Source organism: Lutra lutra, chromosome 8 (genome assembly GCF_902655055.1).
Source record: "Lutra lutra chromosome 8, mLutLut1.2, whole genome shotgun sequence".
Classification (NCBI taxonomy): Eukaryota; Metazoa; Chordata; class Mammalia; order Carnivora; family Mustelidae; genus Lutra; species Lutra lutra.
Window position 1 is genome coordinate 139,390,774 of NC_062285.1, and position 25,615 is coordinate 139,416,388.

At 44.3% G+C, this 25,615-nt stretch overlaps 1 protein-coding gene across 8 annotated transcripts in view; it reads right to left on the reverse strand.

The window, feature by feature from the left end:
- EFCAB6 (EF-hand calcium binding domain 6) overlaps positions 1-25,615 on the reverse strand; it is a 221,050-nt gene that overhangs the window by 142,815 nt on the left and 52,620 nt on the right. For 7 of the 8 annotated variants that reach the window (XM_047742933.1, XM_047742934.1, XM_047742931.1 and 4 more), the window contains 3 exons: positions 19,408-19,544; positions 15,031-15,143; positions 5,144-5,268 (listed from right to left, as the gene is read on the reverse strand). In XM_047742933.1, the coding sequence (XP_047598889.1) occupies positions 5,144-5,268; positions 15,031-15,143; positions 19,408-19,544 (375 nt within the window). The remainder of the gene's footprint in view (positions 1-5,143; positions 5,269-15,030; positions 15,144-19,407; positions 19,545-25,615) is intronic. The other variant, XM_047742938.1, reaches the window with a different exon arrangement.

Sequence of the window (25,615 nt, forward strand, 5' to 3'; positions counted from 1 at the left end):
CTCTCCACTTTGTCTGAATTGTTCCCCCCACCCCCCTCTAACTGCAATGAGAAACAAAATAACCACCAACCTAGTACATAAGGTGACTTAAAAAAAATTATGACAAACCAGAAGAGACTCTTAATCTCACAAAACAAACCGGGGGTTGCTGGGGGGAGCGGAGGTATGGAGACGGCAGTTGGGTGATAGACACTGGAGGGTATGTCCTAGAGTGAGTGCTGTGAAATGTGTAAGCCTGATGACTCACAGACCTGTACCCCTGGAGCAAATAATACATTATATATTAACAAAAATAATTTTTAAAATATTTTCTATGCTGGAACATAGAAATACATGCACAAGAGTCTCTACCCACCAAAGGAATAAGAAGCGATTCACTGAAATTTCCATAGGGTACACGAGAATGTTGGACATCTAATGGGAAAACCTTTAAAAATATTTAGAGAATTGCAGGGCCTAAATTTCTTAGAAAGTTGCACAAAACTAACCCAAAATGTGGCTAAATTTGCCCCTATCTCTTTCAGGGCGATGGGTTCACAGAGAGAAGCCAGAGCCAGATGTGGAGTACAGTCTCAATGTATTCACTGAATTAATGAAATTGCTTTTACTATCTTGATGACATTGGTTTCCATTGACGTTTTTTTCTGGGAGAATGTTTCTGACATAATCAAGAGCTTTTAGGAAAAGAGCAGGGAGTGAAACAGACATAGTGTCTTGGTGGCATGTATAAACCTTTCAGGGATTTTCATTGTGACTGTTTATAATGAAACAAAAGGGAAAAATGCAAGCAATTCAGCAAAGTAAAAAGAAGGACGTAAAGATACCTGGGAGTCTCTCCATCCAGTTTTTTTTCTGTAGTGTTGCAAAAGCTCCCATAATGATTATATAAACATATAACTTTACAAAAATGTGATCATGGCTATACATTCAGATGGGACAGGGGCTTTTTTCATTGAACAGTATCTCATGATATTTTTTCCTGTAAGAACTTATGTCAACCATCACGCTTTTAAATGATGTGTAGCATGCCATCATGTTACTGACGGACCAGCGAAAGGTACGCTCCTTTTCTGTTTGCACATGTAATGTGTATAAACATTCCCTTGATCCACTATCTAAATGAGGTCTTTTCCCGTATTTATCGCATTTAGGAATGTGTTGAACACCCTCTCCCTGATGTGAGTTCGTGCAATCTCCACGAGAGCATATTGTGTCTGTTTTGTTCACTAATAATTACCTAGAATGAAGCAGAATTTGGCACACTGTGGGCACTCAATAAACAGTAGTTTAAAACGAATACATTTTTACCAAAAACATTCTAAAGAAAGGCTACAAAATGCATAAAGCTATGAGACATAAAGATTAAAATCATAGCTGAGATGACATTCTATCTGCATCAGACAAAAATAATTTAAAAGTCTAACAATAATTGGGGTGCTGGGCCGGCTCCGTGGGTGGGGCATCCGACTCTTGGTTTCAGCGCAGGACGTGGTCTCGAGGTTGTGGGATGGAGCCTCGTAACAGGCTCGGTGCTTAGTGTGGATTCTGCTTTTTCCTCTCTCCGTGTTCCTCCCCTGACTTATGCTCACTGTCTCTCTCTCTCTCTCTCTCTCTCTAATAAATACATAAGATCTTTAAAGGAAAAAAGGTCTAATGATATCAAGTGTTGGTGAGTAGGTAGAATGACAGGAATTCTTTCTCATATGCTTTGGTTGGGTGTGTAAATTGGTATTTTGAAAGGCAATTTGATACTGCTAATAAAGCTGAGAAGTGTGTCTGTTACAAACTGGCATGTAATTCCATTCCTAGGCATAATTCCTAGAGAGACCTTTGCACAGGTGCACCGAAAGATACGGATTCAACCCCTTCCAGGGGCGTCATTTGGATTAGCACAAAACAGGGAGCATGTATCCATAAGAGAACATGTAATTTGTGTGTATATAGACAATGGAAAACCACAGGAAGAAAGAAAAGAAAGATCAGGCAAAAAACAAAGAGCTCAGTCTGTAAGGAAACATAATACAAATAAATATAAACACATCATCTACAAAAGTTTCGCACCATAAAAAGAAACTAAGAATAGGAATTCATTACAAGAAAAGCTTCAAGTCAGGATGACAGAACAATGAAAGAGAAGGGATAGTCCAAAGCGAGATAGAAAACCAAAATAATATCATTACAGGGGCTAATAAACAAATTTAGAAACAGCAAGCGTAAGAGGCAAGGCTGAAATTCAAATGAATAATAAAGAAATGGCTCAAAAGACTGTCACTGCAGGCAGAGGAAAAAGACAAAAGTATTGGATCAAGTTGGGAGCAGGTGGCAGCCATCAAGGGTAGACCAAGATGGCCCGGTGGGAGGATGGCTGGGAATAACATGGAGAGAACGGAAGATGCAGGGAAGACAGAGGGAAGGCGGGAAGGAGGGAAGGATGGAAGGTGGGGGAAGATTTTAGCGACACAGAAAAAGTTTTCTACAAATGAAGGGAGGGCTGAATCCGTCCATCAAAAGGACACCCTGTGATCCAGGAAACTTTGACAAAATGCTTAAGGTCAGTACAGCTCAGTTTCGCTTTTTAATTTCAAGGAGCCAAAAAACAAACAAACAAACAAACAAAAAACAAACAAACAAAAAAAAACCCACCCCTAAACCAAAAACCAAAACTTTAGGCATCACCTTGTAGGTGATTTAGGGAATCACCTACAAGGGGAAAAAATATCTGCTGTCCTCAGGCTTCTTCTCCAGAGCACCCAGTGCCAGAAGACTATGGAACGATGCTTACAACATTTTGAGGGAGAGAAAGGAAGATAGAAGAATTATATCCAGCCACATTGTTCTAGTAGGAAAGTCAGAGGCAGAGTCTCAAATATGAAAAAACAGAGGGAATAAAGTACCCATGAGCCTTTCTTAAGGAAATTACTTGACAGTGAAATCCAGCCAGCCCAAAAATAAATCAAAATAATGAACTCTGAAAGGGATTAACTATGGTAAGCACTGGAGTGTAGTGATGTGCACTAAACCCACGCAAATACGAAACGAAGACAAGACAACTAGCGGAATTATAGGAACAGAATGGAGTGTTAATATCATTGCAAACGCTAAGAACAAAACAGAAACAACGAAATTTGTGAGGTGGGGGGCGGGGGGGGGGCACAGGAAGTGAGATCCCACCTCGTGCTGCCTATAATCGAAAGATCCTTCAAAAACACCATCATTTCTGCAATTCTTAATGTCTTTCTTAATCTCTTTTCTTGTCTTGAAGTCCCTTTTGGGACCTAATATATCTTGTGGTAAAGAAATATTTACCAAAGTGCACATCTATCTTCAGCTTCACTTGAAGCCGGACTTGACAAGAACTCAGACTTAAACCAGGCCTGATGGGCGGGGTAACTTTAAGCTGGTCATTAAACCCCTCCATGCCTCAGTTTCCTCAAGTTGAAGCCAGGATGGTAAGAGTGCCTTTACGGAGCTGCTGTAAGGCTGAGGAGGGGAATACCCAACAAGGCCCGGCACACGGGAGGCCCCACAGAAGGGTTAATTACGAGGGTGCCATGTCTCCTTTACCTCTGGTAAATTCAAAGACATTTAAATTAAATATGTCTTATTTGTAAAAAGGAGCATGATTCTCTTCTTATAAAATTATGTCTATCTATGTATCCACCCACCCAGCCACCGAGGCAGCCATCCTTCTATATATACGAATAAAGACAGACCTAGAATTATGTTCGCCAAATGTTGCCTTTGATTATTTCTGGGTGGTGGATTTTGAATAATTTATACTTTCTTCTTTGTACTTTTCAGAATTGCTTACTTTTTTGGTAATGCTAATGCATTTTGTAATGGTTCTGTTTTTATGAAAACAATAAATTTATTAACAACAATAACAGAAAACAAGTTTTACTAATTTACCAACACAATATTACATACACTCACTTCTCCAACACCTTGATCAACACTGGTTTTTGTTAATTTTTTTCCTCATTGACATTTTTCTCCAGAGAATTCTATATTCATTGTTAAAAGTTCTACGTACCTTTGGAATATTTATGATTTTTCTCTCGTTTATGTGGCACATATTTTGTTAAGTTTCCCATTTGTTTACACAAAGTTTTGCTGTGCAAAAGCTTTTCATTTTAATATAATCAGATGTATCAGTCTTTTTCTTTATGGTTTTCGGGCTTTACATCACACTTAAAAGGAAGTCTCAATTTCAAGATTAAAAAATTTTCACACACATTTTTAAATCTAAATAGTGGATGCATATAGAATTTGTTTTGGTGTGAAGAATGGAAGGTTACAAACTTTTTCCCCCAAATGGCTGCCTCGTGAATTATCTGAATTACTGAATGAGCCACTCCCCAGCTCCACCACACTGTATGGGAATGCCTGATATCATATGCTAAACTCACACATAAAGACCAATCCATTACCTACTAGTAGTTGGTAAGACAGTGCCATAGTGTCTTAAATATTATACCTTTATAATTTTTAAAAGCTTTTATTTTTAAGTAATCTCCACACTCAGTGTGGGGCTCAAACTTATAACCCTGAGATCAAGAGATGAGTACTCTACCTACTGAACCAGCCAGGCACCCCTATAAACTATTTTTTATGTGGTACTGCAAGTCCTTTACCATAACTTTTCAAAAAGAAAATATATACATATATATTACATACATGTATATGCATATATACATCTATATATGGGTGTGTGTGTATATTAGATAGGTAGATACGCATATATCCAGATAGATTTGGATATATCCTTATATCCAGATATAAGGAGAGCAGATATGAATGCTGACTCTTCCTATCCAAAAACCAAAAAAAGAGCTCTTCAATTATTCAAGTTTTCCTTTATTTTACTCAATAAAGTTGTCTCATGTCCTTAGGGCAGTCTTGAATATTTCTTACCACATTATGTGAGTAGTACAGAGGAGACGCTTAAGAAGCAGACTCTCACCACCTCTACTATTACCAAAGGACTGTCATCAGGACTTGAAGGAGGCCTCAGGGTTGGGGAGGTGGAAGGAGGATCAAAGCAAATTTTTAGAAATAACGTCAAGACCTAACGGTTTTCCACAGCTGTCAATTTCCTCAGTTCACACTGTAGAGAACCTTGGCATGAGGGAGACACTCTTACCTCTTGGCAAAAGGTCCTCTCAATTTCGTCTAAGGAGCGGTTTTTCCAGACATTTTCCGAGGAAGCAGAGCTGTGCAGGCACTCTTCTTTGGAATTCTTGACTGGCTGATTGTTCCATGAGATCTCTATTAAAACAAAAGAGCTTCCTCTTATTCATGTTGCCAAAGGTACGTTTAAATATCCAGGGTTCCCTTTTCATCCTAACCTGTCCAGTAAAAAGTAGGACCAGAATGAATCAAAAGCATGAGAAGCCATGTAATAAATGGTATTGAAATAATTGGCTGAACAAATTGGGGAAAAAAAGTGAATCTACCTGCTATCTTGTGCTAGGATAAACCTTAGATAGAGTAAAAAGTACACCACGGGAAATAATAAAACCATGAAAGCAGTAGAAGAAAATTAAGATGGATATTAGATAGCGTACAATCTCTGTGTGCAAAGTCTTTCCAAGGGACACATTATAGCCCCAAATCATTTAAATAATGGATAGGTCTGATGTTACAAATATTTATTTTTTGTTTGGTTAAAAGCACACACACACAAATCACAATGAAAGAAAAACAAGTGAGAAAAACTGTAGGTTAATTACCATGATGCATGAGTAGCTCTTACGAATCAATCAGATAAGTACTCACAGAACAACAGACTAAAGTTATAAACAGGTAATTCACATGAAAAGAACTAAAAAACGCAACAGATGTATGAAAAAGTACTCAAACGCATTGGTAATTGTAAGTCTAACGAAAACAAGTTAATTTTTTTCCACTTGTCAAAGAGGCATGGATACAAGGGAATGATAAAGAAATCGGTTCTGGCTTATGTATAGAAAACCTGGGACGTAAACACTCTGAAATCTCCTAGAATTTTACACAAATGGAATTACAGGACTACTCAACAGACGTATACGGGTACAGGTATTTTCTGCACTGTTTAAAGATTTTTAAAAATTGAAACAATTTAAATGCCCATTAATAGAGGATTGCTTTTATAACTTATGGCTCATCAAGCCTGTAAAATACCACAGACATTAAAAACAAAGGTGCCTGTCTAAATTAACAGGCGTGGAAAATTTTCCTTGATATATTGTTTCATGATTGAAAGAAAGGATGACTAGCATAATTTAATTTTCATTCTAATACGTATGTTGTGTATTTGCAGGTCTACCCATCCACCTGTCCACCCACCCACCCATCCATCTACCCATCCATGCAGCAGAAAATAAATCGGGGAGGACGATACATCAAAAAGAACACAGTGGTAGGATTCAGGTGGAAGGAATACGGGGATTGTTATTCGTGTTTTTTGCAGTTTCTGCCTTTTTTGCAGCCAGCTTGTATTACTTTTATAATAAAAGAGAATAAAATAAATCTAAAATATAGCCGTTTTCTTTCTCAAAGTCGACTGCAAAGAATCACAAATGGTTTCCCAGATTTATTTCCTAAAATGTCTGCAGATAAGCTTCACTCAAATTAAGCACACTTACAACGACTCAGCTGCAGCTAACAAACTGCCCGTCATCTGGAATTCCATTTCCTACCTCAAAAAACACGGGAAAAAAAAAAAAAAGAAAAGAAAAGCAAGAAAGAAAAAAGTAAAAGAAAAATAGCTTCCCCCAGTGGACCCCGCTGACTATATAATGAAATACAAAGGCAGAACTTGGTCTGAAATTCTGTGGCCTTGGTGGGGCCAGGCATTTGAAACTGGCATCTCCGAACACACACGAGAGCCTCATCCAGTGACAGGGAAGCGAACCCACAGAACTGGGCTCTGACTCAGTTGCAGCCGTGGAGCCCAGTTTTCTGACCTCACATATTATGTGTGTGTTTCACTCCGCAGCACTGATGCTCTAACAGCGGTACACAGGGACACACGGCACACCGAGGGAAACCCGTTCTTGCTCCGTAAACATCAGGCCTCGGGGACCTCACAGTCCAGGGACCCATGTCATTAAATCCGCTACTAGCTACAGAACTCACCCATGCCTTGTTCAAAGGTGTGTCTTGTTATAGTCATGCCAGGCCTCACCCATCAGCCCAGCTTAATAATTCCTGCCACCTGCTAATTTCCCCCAAAGGGTCTGTGCTGATGTGAACTGGGGTAGAGAGGAAATCCAAAGTTTACGTGTGCACTTATGTAGGTCATCGGTGCACAGAAGGAACCCCACCTCCCAATGTCATTTCTTCAGGTACCAGATAGATAGTGCTTTTGACAAGCAAGATGATGGCTTATTAGGAACATAAACATAGCAAAGCCAGAAACATGCAAAATGAACAGGAAACATTGTTCTATATATTTAGAAAAGTCAAAAGTTGTGGTCCCTGCAAATATTCAACCTAGAGACTCGCTGACATGCAACAGTGTAAAAACAGCATCAAATCCACCAACAGCTCCTGGTAATGAGTCCCTGTAGAACACATTTTCCCCAAAAAGGAACTGACATGAGCAGATCGTATCCTTATCATTCATAGTCTGTAGACAAAAGAAAAGCAGGAGTTCACATGAGAAATAGAATCAGATATGAAGAAGTATGTGGAATTACGTGCTTAAGAAAATGAAATTTTGGGGCGCCCGGGTGGCTCAGTGAGTTAAAGCCTCTGCCTTTGGCTTGGGTCATGGTCCCAGGGTCCTGGGATCAAGCCCCGCATCGGGCTCTCTGCTTTGTGGGGAGCCTGCCTCCCCCTCTCTCTCTGCCTGCCTCTCTGCCTACTTGTGATCTCTGTCTGTCGAATAAATAAAATCTTTAAAAAAAAAAAAAAGAAAATGAAATTTTGGGAAAAATGCAAGTAGAGGACAATTATTTTTTAAGATATTATTTATTTATTTTTAAGAGAGAGAGAGAGAAAGAGCAAGCATTAAGTGGCCAGGGGAGGGGCAGGAAACAAGAAGATTCCACACTGAGCGTGGAGCCTGATGCAGGGCTTGGTCTCATGACCCTGAGATCATGACCTGAGCCGAAGTCAAGAGTTGGACGCTTAACGTCCCGGGGACATATACTTTAAAATTATTGCTCTCTTGAGAATATCTTCCCCAAATCACCATATAGAAAACAAGTATTATTAAATCATAGTAAAAATGTCATCCTAGAAAAATCAGAAACAGTGTAGAATTTACTTTTCTGTCCATGTGCTTCAGGGTTGGAGTGCCAAGAGAAGAACTTCTCAATGGAAGCTCCGATGTCAGATCCAGAAACTCTGCAAACAGTACGAAGGTAAGGGGCACTCACTCTGGATCCGATCATGGACTCTGCAACCTTCTGTCACCAGCTGTTCAGACCTGTGCTTTTGGGTCCCCATTTGCAAGAAGAAATGGACAGAAATGCCACAGAGTTGCCAAGAGGATTGATGTTGTGATGAGTGCGTAAGGCCTGGCACTCACCAGACACTCAGTACATATTAGCTACCTATTGATTGATGAGAAAGATCTCATGATGATCTTTCATCTGAGGAAAACAGTATCAATCAGGGAGAACAGTATCAATCAGGGAGAACAGTACCAATCAGAGCTAGAAAAACTCTGAAATTGGATGACAGAGCTCTGAAGCAAATCAGAAATAAAACTGTCTCAGAAACAAAGACTGAACTAAAATGAAGACAAGAGCAAACAAACAACAGTAAGGAGGGTGAAAAAGAAAAAAATTGTATCAAGTAAACAAAAAAGAAAAAGGTAGGAAGGAATGCTTGCAAGAAAGTTAGTCTCAAAAAGAAGACAGGAAAAGAAATCCAAGATACCTGTAAAAGGTATCATTGGGAAGAAAATCTAACTACGGAATGGTTCAGTTGCTAAAAATTGCAATTCCAGAAGTCTTCCTGAAATAAAAGACTCAAACCTGCCAATTCAAATAGCATACAGATCCTTACAGAATCAATCACAAGTGTCCAACATCATGACTCATTCTAGCAAAATTTCTGGGTTTTAAATAAAAAGAAAAAAAAAATTACCCGGATTTCTGAACAAAACGACCAAGTCTCTAATAAGGGAAATAAAGTCAGACTGTCATCAAACTTTTCTTCAGCAAAACTTTAAGTCACCACGCAATGGGTAAAAATATTTAAGATCCTGGGGCGCCTGGGTGGCTCAGTGGGTTCAGCAACTGCCTTCAGCTCAGGTCATGATCCTGGAGTCCCAGGATGGAGTCCTGCATCAGGATCCCTGCTCGGCGGGGAGCCTGCTTCTCCCTCTGACCCTCCCGCTTCTCTTGCTCTCTCTCTCTCTTTTAAAAAAAATTTAAGATCCTTAAGGAATGAAAATCTGAATCAAGGATTTTATAGCCATAATGATTTTTTTGTTTTTTGTTTTAAACATTTTTATATAAATTCAATTAATTAACATATAATGTATTATTGGTTTCACAGGTACAGGCATGTGATTCTTCAGTCTTCTATAACACCCAGTGCTCATTCCATCCCATGCCCTCCTTAACGCCATCATCCAGTTACCCCACCAACCCTCCAGTAACCCTCAGTTTGTTTCCTCTGATGAAGAGTTTTTTGTTTGTCTCCCTCTCTGGTTTCATCTTGTTTCATTTTTTCCTCCCTTCCCCTATGATCCTCTGTTTTGTTTCTGAAATTCCACACGTGAGTGAAGCCATATGATAATTGTCTTTCTCTGGTGGACTTATTTCACTTAGCATAATACCCTCCAGTTCTATCCACATCATTGCAAATGGCAAGATTCCATTTTTGATGGCCGTGTTATATTCCACTGTATATATATATACATACAACTTCTTTATCCCTTCATCTGTCGATGGACCTCTGGGCTTTTTCCCCAGTTTGGCTACCGTGGACGTTGCTGCCATGAACACTGGGGGCAGGTGCCCCTTCGGATCACTACATTCAGACAAACTGATTTTTTAACTGTACAGGCCACATACAGACTGTCATGAACATGTAAGAAATCAAAGGATGTCATTTTCATGAGCGCGTCACAAGAAATCTACCAGAGGACAAGCCTCAAATAACCTAAATGACAAGGGAAACCAAGCACGTGAGCAGAATGGGATTAAGGTTCTCGCTCCTAATGCGGCAGTTATATGGAAGCCAAGTCCACACAGAAAGACCTATTCCCTTACTTACACAGAGAGAAATCAGAAGATGAATCGAAACCTAAAAGGACCTGTGACCTGTTCCATATAATGTCACTGTCTTCTTTGATCGATACCCTGAGCAACCTGTCTGCTGCACTCCTTGGCTTTTTCCCAAACAGTTTAGTAAGGTGGGGATTCAAATTAGGCAACCCACGGTCCAGATGAAAGAATTCTCATGATAAGCCAACCCAGAAGGGATATGCTGACACTGTCACATCCAGACTTTGGGGCTGAGGATTTTGAGCTGATGTGATGGCAATGGGGAGGGGAGGGGAGGGACCGGCAGGTGCCAGTGATTCCTCCTTCCCCACTACACACCAGTAAACAGACCCTCTGTGTTAACATAATGCAGCCCAAAGCCCCAAATGACTACAGCTGACCCCCGAACAGCACGAGGGTTAGTGGTGCCAAACCCCACACAGTCAAAACCTGCATATAGCTTTTGACTCCCCCAAATTTAACTACTGATAGCAATAAGAACTTGAGCAAACACTGCAGGAACAGGAACATACAGAATAACCAGATATATATCTCGTATTGAATCAAATTGACAATGTGTTTCATTGTGAGATGCATCATTATTTTATGTATCCCTAACGAACAGAAAAGTTGCCAATTACTGACAAGAAAATGGAAAAAAAAATGAGAGTTCCATGTTGGAACTGAAACTATTATGCAACTTTTCCTACTTAACAATTCCTAATGACATAAGCAAAAATTAGAAAAATCAGGGGCGCCTGGGTGGCTCAGTGGGTTAAAGCCTCTGCCTTTGGCTCAGGTCATGATCCCAGGGTCCTGGGATTGAGCCCCACATCGGGCTCTCTGCTCAGCAGGGAGCCTGCTTCCCTTCCTCTCTCTCTGCCTGCCTCTCTGCCTACTTGTGATCTTAGTCTGTCAAATAAATAAAATCTTAAAAAAAAAAAAAGAAAAGGAAAAATTAGAAAGTAAGAATAAGTAAAAATAAATGAGTAAATAAGTAAAAAATGGAAAAAAATCTACCAGTGTAGACTGAGGCAAGAAGAAACTATTAATTTAGGCAGCCAGAAAGTTCTACTTCCAATTATAGTGGATTGGCCCATATTGAACCTATCCTCTCAGCAGATAACAATTATAAACTCTGGCCAAAATATAAACAAAAAACTCTCTGAGCACTAGAGGGCAACTGACATCAACCTGAGTCCATGTTTGGAAAAACAGACAAACACTTGACTGCATTTCTCTTTAGTTCTGGCTTTTTGCCTGAAGGCAGGTCTCAGCCAAACCGATGCTAAATGGATAGAATCTGGATACAAACCCAGGGTCCTGTTGGCTTTAGGAAACAGAAAACAGAGTTCAGGATTATACAGCAGCTGGAAAGTAAGAAAGTAAGGAAAACCCCAAAAAGAAAAGCACAGAGGAGGACTTCTAACATCTGTGCATAATTTCTGCCAAGATCTTGGGCTAACCCCTGAACAGGACTTGTACAGCATACAATAAGACACCCAGCTAAGGCTAAAATAGCACAACAAAGATTTCAAGTGTGAAAGTCCTCGGCAGGACAAAGTGCTTGAGTCCAGGCAAATCAACTGGCTGCTAAAACAAATGCTTAAATTCCTTAGAGGCACAAAAGAGAATGCACAGTCTCTACAATGCAAGATTTACTCTACGCAGGATAAATTCTAAAACTGTGAGACATGGGAAAAACAAAACAAAACAAAACAGGAACCTGTGATCCCTGTTCAAGAAAAAAAACAAAACAAAACAAAATAAAGAATCAATAAAGACCAGACTCTGAGATGATCTAAATGTTGGAACTAGCAGATGAAAACTTTAAAACATTTAAAAGTTTACATTTCAAAGTGTTTGAGAATATAAAGGAAAATATACTCTTAATGAGCAAACAGATAGAAAATCTCAGCAGAGCAAGAGAAGCTGCATTCTGTCTCTATAGCGTATATAAAAGCACAACATGTAACAGCAATATAACAAAAGATAGGAAAGACGAATTGGAAATACTGATGGTAAAGTTCTTATACTTCATGTGAATTAGTATAATACTATTTGAAGGTAGACTAATTAACAATGCATAATAGAATAAAAAGTATCCATTAACCCAATGTTCTTTTTTTTTTTTTTTTTGAAAAAAGGTTTTATTTATTTGACAGACAGAGATCACAAGTAGGCAGAGAGGCAGGCAGAGAGGAGGGGGAAGCAGGCTCCCTACTGAGCAGAGAGCCCGATGCGGGGCTCGATCCCAGGACCCTGGGATTATGACCTGAGCCAAAGTCAGAGGCTTAACCCACTGAGCCACCCAGGCACCCCTACCCAATGTTCTTGAAATTAGGAAAACTCTACTGGAAAAGTGTCGGGAGCTGGTATAGGTGGACTGGGAAGAAAGGAGAGTATCGTAATGCAAAAGGCAAAGATCCCATCTTGGGTAAAATGTAAAAGGTACATACGACTTAACAGAACATTTTATTGAGAACACACGCTCAGTAAAACAAGATGATAAAACAACAGAACGAGAGGGGAAAGTAATATAGTGGACCAAAGCAAAGGCCAGGATAGAAGTAATAAATAAAGTAGAAATAAAGAAGTAATAAATAAAGTAGAAATAGCATGGAATAAAATTGACCTTGGCAAGAATCAAATTACAGGTACAGATAAAAGACCTGAGATGATAATTGTGACCTCAGAGGAAAAGATCAGAGAGAGTATAGTGCTTTGAGATCATTTGCTACAGAAGACAAAGACAACCCAACATAAGGATAATTTGTATCACTGAAGTTAAAGATCAGAAAATTGAAACCAAAGATTTATTCAAAGATATATAATATTCCCAAAAAATCTTGAAATGAAAAAAATAATTGGATCTGCCGATTAAAAATACACTGTACTTTGGAAAACATACCAAAGGCACAGCAGCAAGACCTAGCCTAGCTATGTTTCTGAAATTCAGGGACAAATAATTCTTTGGGGAAGCCAGCTAAAAAAAGCACACCTCCACTAAGAAAATTAGGCAAGCCTCAGGCTTCTCCATAGCCAGACTCAATATCACAGACCGTGGGTCAAAAAGTCTCTGACGTTTGGAAACTGGATATCCAGCCAAGACATATTCAAGACTTCATTTCCATTCCTACTTTTTTTTTTAAGATTTTATTTATTTATTTGACAGAGAGAGAGAAAGCACAAGCAGGGGAGCAGCAGGCAGAGGGAGAGGGAGAAGCAGGCTCTCCGTGGAGTGGGAAGCCGGATGCGGGTCTCGATCCCAGGACCCTGGGATCATAACCTGAGCTGAAGGCAGCTGCTTAACCCACTGAGCCACCCAGGTGCCCCAATTCCTACGCTTCTTTAATACTCAAGGAAAAAGGAAAAGTAGAAAAGTAGAAACTTATGTGAAATAGCATCTATATGAACCCATTTTTACAAATGTCTTTCTTCCTCTCTGTCTCTCCTTTCCACAGATCTGCATGGAAAGACGCCAGGAATCATGCTGACTGTGGTTGATTCTGGGGGCTGGGGTGGGCTCGTTTACTTCGATCCTTTCACTTACCTGCCTCGGTACCTGCCTCACCGGACTATAGTGAATACGGAAAGAGACTACAGGGATGAGCTTAGCCTAAGGCCAGGCATAGAACAAATGTTTGGTAAGTGTTTGGTAACTTATTTAGGATGAAAATTTTCTATAATCAAGCAAGACACCACCTTATGCTTCAAAATGCATGGCCTATGGGCAAAATGCTTGGCCTGTGCTTTAGGCCAACACCATCCCCCGCCAAAGGCCCTTGGACCAGAATGCTCTCCTTCCCCCCATGCTTGTCACATGCATTCTGTGAACTCTGGTCCCGCAGAAGGGCCTCCTAGCTCTTACCTGGATACCCCTCTTCCTCCTGTGAACACCCCAGGACATTTTGTTCTTCCCTCTCAGGCATTTTAACAGTCTGCTTTGAAATTAAACAGTTCAAATATCAACTCCACCAAAAACACACTATATGACTTTGAGGACTTCATTTAGCACCCTTGAGTCCACATTTTGTCATCTGAGAAACGGGACAATAATACCCAACTCACAAAGTTGCTGAGTGTACAAAGTACAAAAGTACTTTGTACAAAAGTACAAAGGTGCTGAGAGAAATCAAAATTAAAATTAAAGCTTATAAAGTATCTATAGAAAACATAATAAATGAATGCTTTTTATTATTATATTCTTTATGTGACTTATTTTATGCCTCACCTGCCCTGTTTTTTAAAAATACACATACATACACCCGCATGCACATACTCCTTAAAGATAAGTATGTTACTGGGCTTTGAACCCAAGGAAGGGACGAGTGGCCTGGCTTCACATGTACGTCTAATACAATGCAGAAACTACACAGCTACTCGCCCTTTTATATAAAGATTTTTCCCATCACAAAAGGAGTAACAGGTTCATTATACAAATTTTTGAAAATATAGAAGCAGCAGAAAAAAGAACCAAACAACAACCCAGAGACACATCACTTAAAGACAATCTGTATTCTAGAATTCCTTTCCCATCATTTACTGATACCCCGAGTACCCTTGCCGTGTTACCATTAACTTCATGGAAATCATCGCTCGTAGCTGCACGTTTTACCAGGTGCATGTGCTGTGACTCACTGAATCCTTCTCCTGTGGTTACACATTTATGTTATTCTTCTGAATAACAATGCCGTGGCTATCTTTGTGCATAAGGCAGTTTCTGTATTTGAAAGTACTTCCTCAGAAGAGATTCAGAGAAGAGGGATTATCATGCCAAAGGACACTGAAATCTTTAGCTATATGCTTATGAAACGCTCACCTTGACTTCCCCCAGAATACCTAAGATTCAAGTCGTTATTCATACTGAGGTTCCTCAAAAAAACGTTATAATCCACTGCGGTGTCCTTACCAATGTTGTAATGTTGTGCAAACCTGGAAGAGAAATGCTCTTTGGTAATCAGAAATTATGAGACAGAGAATCTGAAACGAAGCAAGGTCTCCTTGAACACCGGGGCTGGTATTCATTTTACTGTGTTTCTAGCTAGAGCTGAAATTCCAAAGTGAACCCCAGGAAGCATTACTGCAAGAGGAAAACACACAGACCCTGCGGAGATCGCTGTCCTTGGCCTACCGATGCCCGTGTAAGATTCCAGTGGTACAGACACGTCTCAGGTCCCGGTTTTCTCCCTCCTCTGGCAAGAGGAAGGGGAGGCCAGGGTTCAGGCTGCACGTGGACAGCAAAAGCGGGTCCCGCCTGCCTTTAATAATTACGGGGCAATGATCTGGACCTGAGTCGGTTAGCAGAAAGTCTCCATAACCAGAGACGGCTAGAGCTGGGGGTAGGGGGGAACACAGCCCACCCTCTTGACCAAGCACAGCATATCACAGAGACAAACTGAGGCCCAGTTCACTGTGTCAGGGGCAAAACTTGCCTTGAAGCATTCTATGATTTCCACAGAGAGAAAAGAACATTATTCAAACACATAACCAGGGTGCCTGGGTGGTTCAGTCAGCTAAGCATCGGTGTTCGGCTCACGTCATGATCCCAGGGTCCTGGGATCGAGCCCTGCATTGGGCTCCCTGCTCAGTAGAGTCTGCTTCTTCCTCTCCCTCTGTCCCTCCCCCCCTGTTCATGCTCTCCCTCTCTCTCTCTCTCTCTCACATGCCCACACACTCTCTCTCTCAAATAAATAAAAAAAAAATTTTTTTTAAAGATTTTATTTATTTATTTGACAGAGAGAAATCACAAGTAGGCAGAGAGGCAGGCAGAGAGAGAGGAGGAAGCAGGCTCCCTGCCGAGCAGAAAGCCCGATGCGGGGCTTGAACCCAGGACCTGGGATCATGACCTGAGCCGAAGGCAGTGGCTTAACCCACTGAGCCACCCAAGCGCCCCACAAATAAATAAAAAATTTTTAAAAACCAAAAAAACCACTTAACCAGTGTCTCTCCCTAAAATATACTGAGATACTCTTTTTTTAAAGTTCAGATAAATAATGTTTGGATTTTTTTTCTTCTTAAGATGAATTTTCTATTATTCAAAACTGCCACTTGATAAATGGTTTTCTAGATGATTTCTGCATTATTACATTTATAAAAAATTGACAGTTTTTAAATGTTTGGTTATATTATCTCCATATGTGTTGGTTTCTATAATTACCTAGTTTCATGCTGCTTTCTAAAAATTTAGTAATTATCACTTAAAGTATTTGTTATTTTTCTGTTTTCCAAATTTAACAAAGAGTAATGTCATGTATTCATTTCGATGCATACCTTTTTTTCCCACTTTGATGAATCTTGCCTATTGTTCTAATAAGAAAAATTATCTGGAGATAGGATAGCTGCCAGATGCTCAGGCTCAAACTCCCCAAATAGTCACATCTTTCATCCACACTCTCTGTCTTGTGAAAATACGGCCATAGGCCCGGGGACCCAGGAGGCTGACCTCCTGTGCTCCTTCCTGTTTGGGCTGCCATCCTATGGAAAGCTTTGGCTTCTCTGCTGCTCCAGCAACATGTCCAGATCCTGATAAAAATCTCATCACCAACTTCCCTGTTCTCTGTAAAAATTCAGCATTTCTCCAGACTGCTATTTCCTCCAAGAGAATCCTGACCTCTCCTAACGCCCAGCCCCAGCCACCTTCATAATATCGGCCACATAGTCATTGAGGACACACAGACAGAATCCCATGGTAATATTTCCTACAGATAAAATGTCAAAAATTTAAGCCTCAGTACTGCCCAGACATGCAGTACCCCGTAGGCTTTTTTATAGGAATAAAGGCAGGGGAAGCAGCATCATTCCTGAGGGCCGTTTTCCCAGAGCCCTGCGCTGGGGGCAGGAGAGCCCACACACCTGCACAGGCCTGCAGGCGAGTTGGTCATGCAGGAAGGCCAACTGTAGGGGACAAAGGGAATGACACCCATGGACCCATAAAGCTCTCCAGCATCCCCACCTACAACCAGCCGTGGGCTTCAATGGTGGGCTCAGGTGGCCAGCTGACCCCCAGTGAGTCTATTGGCTTTTCAGGCTGCTCATCCGTTATTTTATCGGGATTCAAATACTTCAGTCTACAAGGCAACCGAGGGTGGGGCGTGAGAGATGGGAAAGGAAAAGCAAAAGCAAAACCCAACGGGTCTCAGGGCGGTGTGATTAAGTATAAAACTGGCCATGATTTTCTCTCTCGCCTCTTCTCCATACACGCTCCATACACTGCTGCCCAAAGAGAACTGTTTTCCCAGGAGTAAGACGCATTCCTGGCATGTCCATGACCTTGACGGTCACTGCGGGACGAGCGCCTACTCTGTGCCAGGAGCATCACAGGCCCACTGTGTGCATCATGGGGAATCCTAACACCAGCCCTGCAAAGTGGGCTCCTCGGTCTCCACTTCTTTAAGAGGAATCTAGGTCTTGGAGAGGCCCAGGAGCCTCCGGAGGTCCTAGACCCAGGAAAGGCGTCCACAGACCTAACCCCAGGCATGCCAGACTCTACAGGCCAGGCAGGCATTTGCCGCCACCCTGAGAGGCAGAGGCTGGTGTTTAAGAGAAGGCTGTTTCCGATAAAAGAAAGGATTCAAAAATGCATTGTGTTTCCTGCTCAAAAACTAAAAAAAGGCCAAGTTAATACTGAAGCATCTTCTCAAAGAAAGAGTATATTCTTGAGTCTCAATAAAGAAAAGCATTAAAGCAATCGAAGAAATGGTCTACTTTTGATCTTTTGCGTTTCTGTTCTAAAGAAAAGCAATTCCATTATGTTAAGTTTCTCAAGCCTTATCATGAAAACAGTATTGTTGCCGAGGCTTAAAAAAAAAATCTCAAATAAAAATTTGTGGAGTTCTTTATTATTCGATACTTACGAGATGGGGAAACAGACAGTAACATTTTTTATAGATTTACTAGGTTGGAGACTGCAGTGCCAAACACAAGGTTTATTGTCAAATAAAACACTGTTTTGTTTTTTGATGGCCTGTTTTAGAAGAGTGTTGCTTCTGTTCTATAATTGCGTGCACAAAATTATTTAATTTGTTTTGTTTGGATCTTATTCTGGACACTTTCCCAGTCGGAAAGATATAAAAATTAAAACATCTATTATGTCCTTTTATATTCTGAGGTGGGTTATAAAGAGGAAGAAAGAAGAAAATATTCAAAAGACCAGGCAATACATATATTTTTTAAAAAGTCACCTTGTTTCTCAGCCCCCACGATGCCCAGGCCATGGTCACATCCCCCCTATGCTTGCTTGCCACAGGAGCAACTTCCCGCACTCCTTCCAGAAGCAATGTTGTCTTTATGACACCGTGCGAGTGCAGCCACCAGTGTCATCGGGATTTATAACTGCAGTGTGATGTGAAACTCTTCGGCTCAGAGTGAAATAATAAGGCTCAGTACTACTGTTAACAGCCTGGGGGATACTTAGAAAGTGGGGGAAAGGCAGGAAGAGGAAGACAGTCTGTTGGCCAAGTATCACAGAAATGAAGCTAAACGTGGGCCCCCTTCTAGTGGCTTCCATTCAAAGCTCAGGCAGCCACAGAAGCCAAACCTTTGGCTTCTTCTAAATGATCTGGAGTTTATTGGATGCTCAAAACAACAAAAAGACGAAGCCCATGCAGATTTCCACACACTGCCCTCGCAGGAGGAGCAGGTGGGGGGGGGGGCTTTTGAAAGCCGTGAAACAGCTAAACATTTAGTTATTCACTGTCCCCCTGCTGCAGTGTCCCCTGGACCCCAGCAACAACTGTCCTCAGGGGAAAGTTAAGTTTCTGTTATTATATCAGGAGGGAGAGCCAACAGGGAACACTTCGACCAAGGAATAATTCCTGAAATTTGTTCTCCTCTATCCCCGGGCTTTGAGTCAACATCAACTGTGAACTGGAAACACGGGGGACGGCGGGCGTGGAGCCAACCAGGGAAGGAGAGACAACTGGTGATGGATTACTGAAATAATCAAGATGTGTTCTGATCTGCAGGCCAGATGACTGCCACCCTGGGGACTCTCAGAATCTGAATCATTAGCTCTCGGATCTGCGCATTCGCGGAGAGCGCCACCAACAGAGGAGACATGCCTCGAGCACCTCTTTTAAATAGTCAAGACAGAGCGGGGGGAGGGGGTGATGTCTGGTCCCAGTGCACCCGCAGGCCCCACTTTGAAACTGGGCTAAGTTCTACTGAGCCACCTCTCCCCAGATCTCCGCTCACTTACTTTCTGTATTCGTCACTTTTCATCTTCAAACAGAAGGTCTCCAGAACTTTCCTCAGCTCACAGGGCTGGATCAGACCAGTCTTGTTAACATCAATGAGCTTCAAGGCTTTGATAACAGTTTTAATGTTTTTGAAAATCTGTGTAGGAAAAAGTGATTTTGGAGAAGTCAAAAGACCTGTGTTAAAAACCAAAATGGTCATTAAAAAAAAAAAAAAAAGTGAACATTTTTAAGTACTTCTTGTAAAATAAATGTTATCAAAGACTCACAGTTGCAGGTATTGCAAAATGATAGGTCTATGGAAAAAAGAATACTTTGCACTTATTGAATGTTTGTAAAGCCATTTTCTCTGTAAATGGTCTCAGTAAGTTTTTAAAAAGTATTTCTGATGTAAAGCAGTAAGTCTCATACACAATTCATTCCCTTTTAGAGCCATGTGAAAAATCTATTTTTTGTTGACTGGTGCTTAAAAACTATAGTTCAGGCAGGGCTGAACTTGGACGATCTTCATTTTCCACAGCTACATGCATGTTTTTACTAGGAGCTGCAAAACAGTACTGTACCTTTCAACCCCTGAATTTTAAAAAAAAAAAAAAAGAATTGTAGAAAAGTTGCATAGATGTCTTTCCCAAATTCAGCAAGGGCATATTTATTGGGCACACAAACATGAAAGGCATTTGGTTGAGCCAAATGGGGATGTGGGGATTCAGAGTGCTAAGCTATGCGCTTACCCCAAAGCTACTGGTACTTACAGGACAGGAACCTCGCCACACCTCACAGGTGCCAAGCACGGAGCTATGTGATCAAATCCCCCCAACCCACAGGAAGGAAGTATCACTCCCCATTGTTGGATAAAACTGAGGTTCAAGGAGGCTACATGAGTCACCGGACATCACCTGCATCGACAGTGATGATACCAGGATTCTAACGCAAACCCACCCTTTACCCACGGTACTGGAGGAGGAGACAAGACATAAAATAAATATTCGTGAAGCTGAGCTGTGGGAATGAGAACCAGGTAACACGGAGAGCACAGAGCTGGAGGCCTTCACAGAAGGGAACGGGCACTCCAGGCCTGGGTCATCCGGGAGACTTCCTGCAGGAGGAGGCATCTGAGCTGAGAGGGGTGGCTAGGGCAAGAAAGGAGCGCATTCTGCATGGTGGAACGTGACGGCTGCGGATGGGACTGTGGATGAAAAGTGATGCAGGACTGGCACAGTGGGGCCTTGCCAGGTCTGATTCTGCTGCCCTGGGCTAGATCAAGTCCATCCCCCGTCTAGAATCGGGTGATCAGTGCCTCTCAAGGAAGAGGTTTGGGGAAAACACTAAGAGGAGCAGGTTGGTTTTTGTTTTTTTTTTCTTGTTATTAACACCCCTGTCTTCCTCAACACTTCTTCTGGCAGCCCCCTCACTGCACGCTGTCTGACTGGGGAGGAACCCCCAGCAGCCTGCTCCTGGGGTGGCTGCCCTCGCGCTCACACCTGAGGAACCACGAAGCTGGTGGGAGGACGGCCACTGCTCCCTCTTCTCCCTGGCTGCTTGGACCTGAGTCCCAGGCCCTCCTGGCTGGGCTGTGAGGGCCTGACATGCCGCCCCTACTTTTGGGACCCCGCAGAGTTCCCTACAGACGACCTCTGAGCCCGGTCTCTCAGCTCCCCGTCCTCCGCTCAGCCAGACGTCACCTCTCTCTGCTCAGACTCCACACCATGTCATCCCCAACGACTGCCACTCTCTAAAATCAAGCCACCCCCCCACCAGCCACCCCCCCACCCCCACCCTCCAGCCGCCTCGTTCGAGTGCAGGACCCCACAGCCTTCTCCCCAGCAGGGCTCCTACCTGCCACTCAGTTCCTGGGCACAACTCCCTGTCGCTCCCTCCCAACCACCCTGTCCCTGTAGTCACCACTGCATATGTGCCCCTCTGCCCACCTCAGCCCTGGGAAGCCTGCACCCAGGTTAAGCCAGCTCAGAGCCTTTTCCAAGCACCTGATGTGACCCATTCGACGCTCTCCTGGGTCCCCTCACCTGAGGGCGCTGTGTGTTCCTGCTTTGCTGTGTTAGTCCCTCGCCACCTCATCCCGAATCTGTCTACCTTCTCCCTGCTCCTAACCTCCCTTCCCATCCCCTCTCCTTCCCACCACTGACAGCTATTTACAGGAAAGACAGAAATGGCCGTAAGGTGACAGCCAATGGCCTGGTCCTCCCCAGCAACTGTTGGACTCCAAACCCATGGGAGGGGCCTCCCCTCCTGTGTCATGATGCTGCCTACCAGACACTCCTGAGCCCACCCCACAGCCACGCTGCCTCACTCACATCTCCCCACAAGCCGCGACCCTCCAGGCGCCCCAGACTGGGTCCTGGCGCTCTCCCACCTCCTCTCCCCCACTGCGTTCCGCCCACCCCGCTCGCTGCTTTGGGGCCACACACCAGCCCCTCCACAGTGCTGGGCTCCTCCTGCCTCAAGGCTTTTGCCTTTGCTGTTCTTTCTGCCTAGAACATTCTTCCCTGGATACACACTGCCTCACTCCCTCACTTCATCCAGATCTCGGAGCACCTGTCATCTTACCAGAAAGGCCTTCCTGACCACAAGGGTAAGTTAGGACCCCACCCGTCACCCCCCACACTCTGATCCTCGTCTTCCCAGTACTTCTCAACAACTGATTTCATGCTCATCTTGACTGTCCGTCTGACTCTCCCTCTGGAATGTCAGCTCCCGGAGCTGGGTTCAGAGCTTTGGCTCCGGGGTCTGGCTCAGTAACTGTTTGAGTGAATGAATGAATCTCTCTTCTTTTGGGGAGAAGGCCACACCCTGAGGAAGCTTTGCTATCCCCCCTCAGGGCCAATCCTGGATGTAAGAATGCCTCGGTCTACCATCGATGGAATAATGATTCTAATAATATCATCCTTGAACAACTATCAGTGGAATGTCTGTTCTGTGCAAAGCCCCATGCTAAATTCTAGACGCATCTCCCACTGCTACCAGCCGGGGAGCGCTGGCTGAAACCATCTTACTCTCCCACCCCGGGAATGCCCAGCGAGGAGGAGGGGGCATGGTGTCCGCGGCGGCGAGGCTGGCTCTCGGGTGTCCTCCCTCAGCCCAGCAGCTTTGTCTCAAAGAGCAGAGCCGCGGCCGCCGAGCGCCCTTGCCCAGGGGTCACACGGGACCCACGGCACCTTGTCTGCCGCCAAATCCCGATTCACCTCTTCTGGTAAAACGGAGGACATGAGGCGATGCGCTTTTTTAAACCCCCGAAGCAGCCCATATGGGTCTCCAGCGTGGAAAGCCAGGAAGCAGCGAGTCTGGCACAGAACTCACACCCACCAGAGGTATGTCTCCAAGTTTCTTATCATTTGTCAGACTGAAGTTTGGCAAGATCTGAATTGAGCTGCAGATGGCGGGGCTTATCGAAGGCGGGCGAGTTAGGGCCACGGTGTACAAGACTTGTCCTGTCCGTGACAGGAGAGAAGAGGAAAGCATACAGGAGCCAAGTGGCTGGGGTCACAAGAGGGACCGTGTCCCTGCCCTACCCCATTTCCCTGTTCCCTGGAAAAGGGAGGAGAGGCAGGAGACGAAAAGGTAAAGACAGAAAAATAGGATGGCGTGGGCAGCCTCTAGCTCCTTTCTAGGCCAGCGAGACGTGTGCCATTTTGGTAGAAGTGGGACACGTCTGTATTAAGAGCCACTGTCTCTGAGCCTCCTGCTTACCCCCCACGCCAGCTCCAAATCCCACAATCTCGCCCCCTCCCACAGTCCCTGGGCTCCAGCCACAAGGAACTACCCAAATTCACAAGCACGGCAGGCTCTCGCGCATATGCTGGAAAGTTCTCACCAGGCCTGCGAAGCCCTCCTTGATCTGACCCTCCCTACCTCTCAACCCCACCCCTGCTTCCCTCCCCTACTCTCTCTGCTCTGGCTGCCAGGCCTCCTTGTTCTCTCTCCCCCGTACCGCGCACACTCACCCTTCGAGACTTTTGCACCTCTGATCTCCTCCTCCTGGCCTTCATTCAGGTCTGTCGCACACCACCTGCTCCCCACCGAGGGAGGTGCGCACAAAAGCTCGCTCTCATCCCTTCCTGACCCCTCACTTCCTCTTAGTGTTCGTCTATGCCTGGACCACTTCGCGTTTCTCTCTCTCTCTGTTGCAGGCCGGGTCTGCTGCCCCAGGCCCTTCCCTGATCCTGCCACTGTTCCTTTGAGAGCCTGAGCCCTCCCTCTGGCTTTCCTAATTACACTTCCATCCCAGCGCTGAAGCCCAAACTTCTGTCTTGTCATCCGTGTGTGTTCCTGCCTGAACCAGGTCCCCAGCTCCCTATCCAGCCTCTGCTCAACTGGGCTCCATCCCTCAATCCCCACTGCTTTGCGGGAAGGGACTCCAGAGGGCCAAGCCCAGGGAGAGAGGCCAAAACTGAGGCACAGTTAGCGAACAGAAAGGAGCTACTGCCTGTCGTTTCCTTGTTCCAAACCCAGCAGGTTGCCCTGCCCGGGACAGAAAATGAGCTCTTGCTTTGCTTCGACCCAGAGGTGGGCCTGAAAGGGGGGCACTCCAAGCCTGATGTCCCAGCCTCTGGACACCTGACTCCCTTTGCTGTGCCCCACATGCGGCGGACTCTTGCCTCCACCTCTTTTTGTACACCTGCAAGCTAGAAATGGTTTTTACACTTTTTAATGGTCAAAAAAAGTCAAAAGAAGGTTATTTGTGACATGTGAAAGGTGAGTTTCAAATTGCAGTATCTGTAAGTGAATGTTATTGGTGCCCAGACAGGCCCGTTCAGTTGCACGGTGGCTCTGGCTGCGTCCCCTACAAACAGTGGCAGGGCAGAGTAACGTCTGGCCCATAATGACAGCAAGACTTCCTAGCTTTACAGAGCAAGTTCAAGGCCCCTGTTCCACTCTCCCCGACACACACCCACTTCTATGGAGGTGGGGGTAAGTGTTGAGAACTTTTTGTGCACCAGCACAGGGGAAGCCCTGAGGATTTAAAAGAAAACCAAAACAATAGCTACTTACACCTTTAAATTAAAGACTCAGGAGCCAGGAAATGGGCCTGAGGCTATGAAGGAGCTGCTCTCTGTCTTCTCTCCCCAACCATCTTCCCCACCTCCTGTGCCAGACTCAGTCCCAACACCCTCTCTCGCCGCCCCCATTCCAGGCCCAGCCATGAGCTGCTGCTCCTGGCTCTCTGAGCCCCATGACAGGCTGGGTGCCGGCCCCCACAGCCCCAGCTCTCCACCCCCCACCTCCCCCAGCTAATGCTAGCTGGCCGTCTCCCCCTCATCCTGGTCCCCACTCCTCCTTCTCTCTCCCTGGCCCCCACTGCATGGAGCCCCCTGCCTGGAGTACCACAGCAGGGCAGTATGTGACCCTCTCCATGTCCTTGGAGCCCCAGGCTGGGGAGATGCCCAAGGACAAGGGGGATGATGGGCTGGGCGGTGAACCAAGCATCTAGGGAAGGGAACCACAGTGAGGACTAAAAAGCCTAGATTCTTCCATCTGGATAGCAGGGCTGGGGAATCGCGGGCTGGAAAGCTTTAAGTTCTGCACTGTGCCTACACAAGCCAGGACTCATTCACCTAACGTTCCCAGAACAGAAACGAAGCCCTATTTCACATGGGAGTGACATGAAATGGGGGGGAGGGGACAAGAGCAGCAAAATTAAAATATTCAGAAAAAGATTTAGATGAATTTATGGAAGGCAGACTCTTAAGTGCTATTACAAGAAGCAGAGAACATCTGACCTTAAAGAGTGAGGCGGGGACACGGGGAGGGGGAGGTAGAAACCTCCCACAGGCATGATGGTGAGCCACACTGAGAACCACAGAAACTGCTCCTGGCGGCAGCGGCTGCCCACCCCCACCACAACGCCAGCGCCTCCGTGCCTCCCTCCCTCCTTCCCCACAAGGACCTCCAGACAGTGTCACCATGACCAGACACCGGCTCTGAGCTGAGACTTCAAATCCCAGCTCTGCGCTATTTTTCAGGTAACCCTGCAGCAGTAACCTGACCACAAAACCTCAGTATCTTCATCTGTGAAATGGGAGTGAATAAGGGGGCCCTGTCAGCTGTGGTTGGGAGGAAAGGAGCTCAGGTGTGCAAGCACCTCAGGTGGCACCTCAGGTGGGGTGGGGCGGCTGCAGACTGGGACAAAGGCTGAGGACAGAGTTCCAAATGACCAAACATCCGCATACCCATGTCAAGAAATACTGAGTACCG